Source organism: Mizuhopecten yessoensis, unplaced genomic scaffold (assembly GCF_002113885.1).
Source record: "Mizuhopecten yessoensis strain PY_sf001 unplaced genomic scaffold, ASM211388v2 scaffold10835, whole genome shotgun sequence".
In the NCBI taxonomy this organism is placed as follows: domain Eukaryota; kingdom Metazoa; phylum Mollusca; class Bivalvia; order Pectinida; family Pectinidae; genus Mizuhopecten; species Mizuhopecten yessoensis.
Window position 1 is genome coordinate 105,123 of NW_018408745.1, and position 8,702 is coordinate 113,824.

The 8,702-nt window shown below is 42.9% G+C and overlaps 1 protein-coding gene across 1 annotated transcript; it reads right to left on the reverse strand.

The window, feature by feature from the left end:
• Nucleotides 1-3,207: 3,207 nt before the first annotated feature.
• Nucleotides 3,208-4,011, reverse strand: LOC110462837 (uncharacterized protein F54H12.2-like). The gene has a single exon (XM_021517041.1). The coding sequence runs from the start codon at nt 4,009-4,011 to the stop codon at nt 3,208-3,210; it is 804 nt and encodes a 267-aa protein (XP_021372716.1).
• Nucleotides 4,012-8,702: the final 4,691 nt, after the last annotated feature.

Here is an 8,702-nt window from a genome sequence, read left to right on the forward strand (position 1 = left end):
TTTTGTCTTCTATTAGGGTGTGCTTCATTCTGGCGGCCATTTCAATACGACATTTCAGGTTATGCACTCAAACAGAGCAGTTAAGTTTGTGATTTCTTAAAATACATATGCGTGCATCCTATCCATTTGTTAACTATACAGAATTGTATTTGATGCAAAGCAATAAATATGCCAATGAGTTTAGACCAAAGTTTCGATTTCCACAATTTCCTTATAAGAAAATGTCTAGGAGGGAGGAAGGTGGGCTAGAAAAAGATTCAGAACAAATCTTTTTAAACCCCACTATATCCAAATTTTACCTGATGAAAGGACGATCCTGTGTGTGTGTGTGTGTGTGTGTGTGTGGGGNCCTCTTTTTCTGCTCTTTCTTTTAATCATGTATTTTCATTTTCCTTAATAATCTTATGCATAAAACATATATAAAAAACAATAAACAGTTACAACATGCGTTATTTACAATATAAAATCCACGGCATATTTACAATGTTTCTGAGTGTGGTATTAAACTGAGATGAACTATTTTTTCGTGTAGGAAGTGAGTGTGTCGGTGCTGTAGCAGGTGGTGTTGCGTCCTTGTTTGAACTAAAAATAATAGTCAACACGTAGACAATTCACAATAATACATTAGCTAATGGTATAATAAAATAATGAGGTAAGTGATTCTATTTGGACGATATACTTTCAGGGTAGTTTGTAATAATACTGGCCGCTTGCACGTCGTTGTCTATGCATTATTTGACGATATTGTTTCCTAATGCGCTCCTTGTCGTTTGATATGTTTTGTCGTTCCTTCCTGTACGTGTCTGCTTGCCGTTGTATTAATAGGTGTTGGCGGAGGAAGTCGGATAGCCTGCATAAGCTTGAAGAGTGTGTAGTCTGAAACCAGAATCGTACGGGAAGCTTTAGATGACGTCACTATCGTCGATCGATATCGGGGCAACAAATGCTTTTTGTTACCGCTCTTAACTCAATCCCACACAGCGCAGTGGTTAGAACGTTAGGCCCTTTTTATATTTTATTTTTTGTATAGAATCCTTCAAACTATTATCGGAAAACTTGTCCACTATTTGTCCAATGGAAACCCGATTTTCACGTATCACTGAGCAATGTCTACATCTTTAGCTGATACGGGATGTGTCGTTGCTCAGCGTAGTGTATAAACACCTTTATAGATAACCAGTAACAAAAGCTTTTGGTATTTACTAACTGTAAGTGTTTTATTTTGAAATTAATGTTAGCAATCAGTCAATTCAAACGTAGGAAATAATTTATGAAATTTGTTGATGTACATTGGGTCGTTCAATTTGTTACTCAAGTCTTTGCTAAATAATAACAGTACTTTAATTCTATAATACGTGACTCTTCCGTCGCGGAACAGTTAATAACATAGTGTTCCAATGTGGGTTTGCACGCACTGTCTTGCGAAAACGCCAATTCCTGTAACATTTAATCAAGTAGGTCAACATGTTAGTTTAATGTTAAAACTTCTTCAAAAGGTCGGCCAACTGATAGTATTCCCAGAAAGTTGTGCATACACCGTGTTTGCTCGGTACAACATTGTCACTGTATCTACTGCCGTGAAACTTCCTGATGTCTACACACGTGTAGGGGTTATGTACCGAAACGTAAATGTTATCTCCAATGTAATGAAACAAGTTTACATCCTTTCCCTCGGTGAAACTTTGTATGGCCGTGCGTATGTTGCTGTCCAGTGATTGTATGCGTAATATAGCCGCAGGTGAGAGATTCATAGAAGTAAGTTCCTTTATCAGAGTAGCAGTGTGAGGAATAAGGAAAACTTTACAAAAACAGTCTTTCCCCAACCTGTAGACTTGTACGAACTCGCACAGTGTTGGCAGTCCCCTTCGTTTAGTAGGTAACTTTGGTTTTGTAAGGTCTTTGGATCCTGTAGAGGTGCGTCAGTTTTAGTACTCGCGCTATTGTCTATCATTTGGCTGAATTCTGATTGGCTGACACTTTTACTTCCTTAAATCTGATTGATTGAATTCTGATTGGCTGACACTTTTACTTCCTTAAATCTGATTGGTTGAATTCTGATTGTTTATAGAATTACTAACAATTTAGGTCTAGAATTTCATATGCTACGAGATACACTTTTACGGGTGCACGTTTCGGTAAATCAATCCCCCTTTTTGGTACACGTTTACAGTCAATCACGCATGTCCACTAGATATCCAATCTTTGTCCACTAGTTGTCCACTATCTGTCCATATTTGTCCACTATTTGTCAAAAATTTGTCCACTAGATGTCCACTATCTGTCCATATTTGTCCACTATTTGTCCATATATGTCCACTGTTTGTCCATATTTGTCCACAATTGACCATATTTGTCCACTATTTGTCCATATCTGTCCATATTTGTCCACGATTTGTCCACTATTTGTCCATATTTATCAATATCTGTCCATATTTATCCACTATTTGTCCACCTTTGTCCAACTTTGTACATTTTTTGTCCACTATACGTCCTCATTCGTCATAAGTGTCCAGTATTACAGTATCTTGCTAATCGAGCTAAGGTAATCAACAAATCAATCAAGATCATGGCTACGGGTCCCCCGGTTTTTTTGGTTTTTTTTTATCCGTATTATCCGATCATAGTCGGGGGTATCATCAGCGACCAACTGACTAATTGTTGCCTGCTTTCACTTTTTTCAATTGTTTGTTTTTTTCTTCTTTTTATTTTATACATTGATTGATTATCATTTTTATAAGCAACCCTCCCGACATCTCATGGATTTGTTGGCAAACGAAGACATCACGAAACGAGCGATCTAATGTAGTCGTCTACGAAATACGTATTGGCATAAAAGTCTTTTTTTAATAAGGACGTTATGTATTACATCGTTTTTCCTTTACATCTCTGAACTATGTAGAAAATGCAATGTTGTCCGCATCCTATCGAATGGAAGTGTTGTACTCTAGCGTCGTTGTACGTCAAGCTTCGACACTGGCTGTTCATGAAATTATTGAATACTTTGTTAGTCGGCGGAAATCCGAAGGGATCGTAATATTCTCCGTGGCCTTTACCGACTATGTGCACTTCAATCCAGTGTTTACCCTCAAATGTATCGGGATCTGTGTTACACACGAGTGAGCAAGGCACGTTTAATCGTCTCGGCAATCTGTTTCTGGCGTACACGCCTTTGAAATGAGGACAGGTGTTTTTTTTGAATGGTATTCATCATGCGCTGTAATCGAATACAATCTGTCTGTTACGGTCGATTTCTATGATGTTGTCAAAATCTGCATACACTATGACGTTGACCGTCGCTGTTAAAATCTCGTTGAGATGAAGGTGTAGACTCATGTTTCCGCTTTTTATTAGATGAAATGTGCCCATCTCCGACAGGTCGGGCGTGAGGTCGAATCCCAACAGGGTGTATCCTTTCCCGAATTCCTCTCGAGACACGTTGTTTCCCTCGTCGTGGTAAATTTTACCCGTGCTCGTATAGAGATTCATGTAGCTGCGTACGTACTGACCGTTCGTGAAGTCCGGCTGTAATGGCTTGTCGGGAATTTGTTTCCTGTCCACATTCAGACACACGTAATCGACCTTGTGGTGTTTAAAATGGAAAGGAATTTTGGTGGCGGTACCGTTAAACGCGTCCGTGTCGACCATACCCAGGACGATCCTCTTGGGCATCTGTCCTATTAACAGGTTGTCCTTGGTAAAGTCCATGTTACCTCGAGGCACGGACGTCACTTTCATTTCTATTCTCCGTATAGAATACTTGGCGGGAGTTTTTTTCATAGCTCTTGCGTGAAGAAGGCGAACGGTCGAATTCAAACGCACTTTCCTTGCGTACAGACAGATATCTTGCACAACCGCTTTAAACGTGTCGCCCGCTGCATTGAGACAGAACACGTCCTTACTGCGTGACATGATTATTTCCACGTCGACGTTGTTGACTAAGTACCGTTCCTGTGCAAACACGTCCGCATGGATTTTCCCCATCAAATCGACGGTGCGACTTCTTGCTGTCATCGCTTTCCTCGTGGCGCCTGTCAGTTGAGAGTCTTTAGCTGCGGGCCCGTAACTCCGGGCGGAGACACCAGCCTTTCGTTTAGACTGACGCTCACGTTATTGAACAGCGAATGTAAGAATAAATTCGTCGGAGCTAAGTTCGAATCAGCTACTAGGGCGGTACCGTCGGCTTTCTTTACCAACTTTACTTTCACGAATAGGTTTGTGTTCCCCAGGTCTAGGTAATCTTCTCCGGATCCAGATATCTTAAACGTGTACGGACCTCCGTCGTTGACTGACGTCACCGTACCGATCTGTTGCCAGAAGCCGTCTTCGACACTCGTCTGGGTGGGAGGTACGTCAAACAGATCCAATTCGGATTTCGCGCACTCGCACGAATTCGGATGAACTAACGACATGACTTAAATCTTGATAAGTTTAATCGCGGACGAACGGAAAATCGCTACATATAGTTTCTATTTATACACTTTTCTGCCCCTAATCATCTAAATAGTCGACTCTTCTCTTTTTGTTACGTTTTGATTTTCGACGTCGTCCCGGCGGACCTTCTCTAACGTTGTCTAACGCGCGGTTTCTCAATTCACTTCCGGCATTGCGAGCCCTAGACAACGCTGCAGTTTTTATATTCTTGCCGTCTATGACGTCGCCTGCTATTTCCATACCCGTTTTCAAAGCCTGTGTTTCTAATGCCTTCGCACCTCTTTTTAACAACGGGGCTGCAGCCTTAAATAAACCGCTGAATATCGAACCAAGACCGTGACCTCTCTACATTTTTAGGGATAGTCTAAGGGTTTTCTCTTGAAATGTAGCATCATCACTACTTTGCCGGTCTCGAACAGTACGGGTGCGCCCGTGTCGTCTCTCAGCGTGAGTTCCACTTCTTGAAATTGACGTTGTTGTAAAGGTACGTAGTGTACGGGATCAAATACTTTGCACACCGTGTCGCCAGGTTTGCCTTCTATCGGAACGATGCGTAGTAGCGGAGCTCTCGTATCTCCGACCATTCTCGCTTCGACGAGAGGACAGTAAACGTACAGAGAATAAAATCCTCTTCGAACGTCGCCCTTGAATTCCGTCGTGTGCATTCCGTCAACGAATTCTTGTTTTCTAAAACCGAGCATTTCGCTTAAAGCCCGAGTGAGGTATACGTGCATGCTTTTGGTAATGTGAAGCCTCACTTTGTGATCGTGTTCGTGGACGTGAAAGCTAAACCGATCGCCGTGAAACATCATTCTCTTAGCTTTATCCACGTACTTCAGCACTCTTTTCGTCGATGAATAATATCCTTCCGGTATGTCTATCGTCAATCCGGGACTTGCGTCGTTACCCTCCGCCAGTGATAACTTCAGCTGAGCTTCGCCGCTTTTCAAGTTATACCACAGATGTGGATAGTGTATCTCGGCTAATCCCACCTCCCAATTTCCTTTCAGATCTAAGGGTTGTGACAACCGCGTCGTATAAGTGGTTAAAGTATTTACCGGATAGTAATCCATGCTACTGTTACTTGGTAACGTCAGATAAAACATCTCTATGACTGCGTTTGACGGACGGATTTGGAAGTACGTAACCTAGACTGCTGCTCAGTAGAATGATCCACAACTCCGTGTGTCCGTTTGAAAACGATAAGTTGATTATACAACTTACGACTACCGTGAACACTACGAAGACTTGAACCAAAAACAATATCTCTCCTTTTGGTATTCTCTTGCCAAACACGGACCACCTAGCGTCGCTGCCTGATTCCAACATTTCTTGTAAGGAACCACGAAAGCGAGATCCCATTTATAGATGTTTTGGTGACTCGCTTGACTAATAAGGTGACCAATTTCGTTGTTTTCGCACTGTAGACGGAGTGTGGAACGAGGAGATAAAACCACTGTCGTCTTCGTCTTCGCTCCACGTATCGGGTTTGTTACGTAACTCGGGAGTTCTAGCGGGTCTCCTAGTCTGCGTGGCGGACGACAGCCTTGCATTCTTGAGGTGTATGTCTTATTGCTTATCCAACTTTGGGGTGCATTCGAGCGTTTGAGTGCACCCATAAATTCGTCGAGACCCTTGAGAGCCACGTGTTTGAGTGAGGTCGGACGTGCGGCATTACCGACCAGATTCGATCCTGGAATCACGGAGCTTCCTTTGTATCCGAATTCGCCGCGGTCGTTCCATTGAATGACGTCTTTCAATCTTCCCAACAACAATTAAGTTTTAGAATGAGTTTCGCGCGGAATGCTTTCTAAAATGTCATTTTCTATGTGGTCGACATCGTTTGCGGATTCTACCTGAGGCTCGGGGGCCGCGGTAGGCGTCGGTGCCTTCGTAGTATTGTCCCTATCCCGTGTAACGTCGCTTTCTGACTGTCCGCCATGTCGAGCCTATCTAACGTACTATTCATTTCTCCGTACAGGGCGTTCAGCGACATCACGGACGTCGAGACGGGCGGTTTGGGTCTAGAGCGCACGTCGCGTTCAGACATGACCACGTGACGGATTCTCATTGAAATATCGAAGCCACCTTAGTATTGAGTCCCGGTAAGACCGTAGCCGCCAACGGGACTAAAAGAGCCGTGAGAATTCCATCCTTTTGAATGATTTTCTTCTTTTTATTTATAGCCAGGATATTTCTGAGTTCCGATTTATGTCGTTTAAGAGCCGAACGTTGTTTCCCCGTACAGTGTACGTTTCCTTGCAGGATGTTTTATGAGCATTCACAGATACAATTAACTAAATTTCTGACCGCTTTTTCTACGACCGGTTTTCTGACGCTAGGTTTAGCGCGGCATGAAAACTCCAATTCTCTACCGTGTTTTTCTATGTTTGACGTAGAATACGTCATCCTAACATGAAAAATATTCCGATGATTTCTGGGAACTGACCGAAACCAATATATGTATACCTTTTTCGGTTCTTATTCAAACGTTTAAACGGAATACACCTTTCGATATTCTCCCGGGAAAACAAACGAACGTAATCGAACTTCTTCTGGCGTGTCTTGTTTCAAGTCGAGTAAATAACCGTGCGGGTTAGACGTTGCTGCTGAATATGATTCGTGTAATAGCGTACCTCCTCTCGGAAACATTTGCTGAGACAGACGTCTTATCTGCGACGAATCTCTGGGGGTTTTCATCAGCACTATGTAATAGGCGTTGAGACTGATGTTTCTGTGATACTTCGTCTGGTGAAATAGATTCTGTACCACGTACATGACGCTTATGTTACCGTGATGACTTTTGTTGGTAAACAGCGAAGCTACGGAATCGTCGGCTTCCATCATCAGATCGTCTATGATGACTAGGTGTTTGAGAGTCGGATCGAAACTCTACAAGTCCGGTAGACCTTGTTCGAACTTGACGCCGTCTACGAACCCGTACGACGTCTGGTATTCTCCGTAACACCAGACGACGTTGTCCGGTTTAGGAGTCACCATGCGAACGACGTTTGCCAGGAAGCGTTTCACGAACTCTGTTTTTCCACTTCCGGTAGGACCCGCGATGATGCACGTGAACGGATGTTTCCAGGGAAAGAAATGGGCCTCGCATGCGGACGGGAAGAAATGCAGTGGCGTAGACGTCAATTCGTACGGTAGATTATAGTGGTACGAAACGACTGAGGTATTTCCGCTAAAATTAGCGGGCAAACGCCGTACCTCGAGTCTAGGATCAGGTAGAAACGAGTGTTTTCTCGCCACGTGTTTCCACAGAGAATTTTGCAATGCATACGGTTTGAAACATGTCGGACACGCGTGAGGCATGACGACGGAATGATTTTTTGTTTTTTCGCTTCAAACTAACGACTTCAATATATACTATTTCATGTTCTCTCGGCAATCCAAGAATCGAATTTCTTAGGCCATCCCAACCATCTCACGAGGACTTGCGTTTCACCTTTTACCTTCTTCTTTTTCAATATCTGTTCGATTAACCACTTGGTGTCTCTGTCTCTGTGAGACACTTCACATATTTCTTCCGTCCATTTCTGCTGCCATCCTCTTCGAAACTGACGTCTTTTATAACTCAATCTCGCTTGATCGCCCTTTTTAAAATTATATTTCCTCTTCGTGCGTTGCCCTTTCTTCCCGTTTCCGTGCTGGCCTTTTCTACGTAGGACCTCGTAAGGATTGTCTTTCGTTACATCTTTAGGCGATAGTCCGTACAGTGCCGGATGAACCCTGCCGTTATAACTACGAACGATATCGGGCAACACGTCGGTAAACGTCTGATTGGAATGAAAGTATCTGTACAAAATATTTTTAAACTTCCCTATAAACGATTCGGCAAATGCAGCTTTATGAGTGCTGCGACTTAAGACGTGCGTAAAACCTACAGCTTTACAATACTGTTGAAATAACTTATTCGCAAACTCATTTCCGTGATCCGTTCTTATGATGTTTGGTTTTCGTTTGCCGAAAATAGTTTTAAAAGCTTCTAACACCGTACTGGCTTTCTTGTTTTTCAGGGGTAGAACACAAGCTTACCGCGAAAAATAATCTATGACTACGAGCAAGAACCACGTGCCGTCGTTGTGTTCTTTAATGTCAGATACGTCGGCCAAATCTGCGTCCCACATGTAGTCCGCACCCACTAAAGGTGTTTCGACTGACGGTGTCTTTTGTCGAACCTGTCTTCGGACACTGTAGGGGTCTTGATTCTGCAACCAGTCGGTTATCTTTTGAAGACTGATCTTGAATTTTCCTTCTTT

Excerpts from the sequence above, each read along its gene's own strand:
- LOC110462837 (XM_021517041.1), bottom strand. The coding sequence starts at position 4,011 with ATGACAGCAAGAAGTCGCACCGTCGATTTGATGGGGAAAATCCATGCG.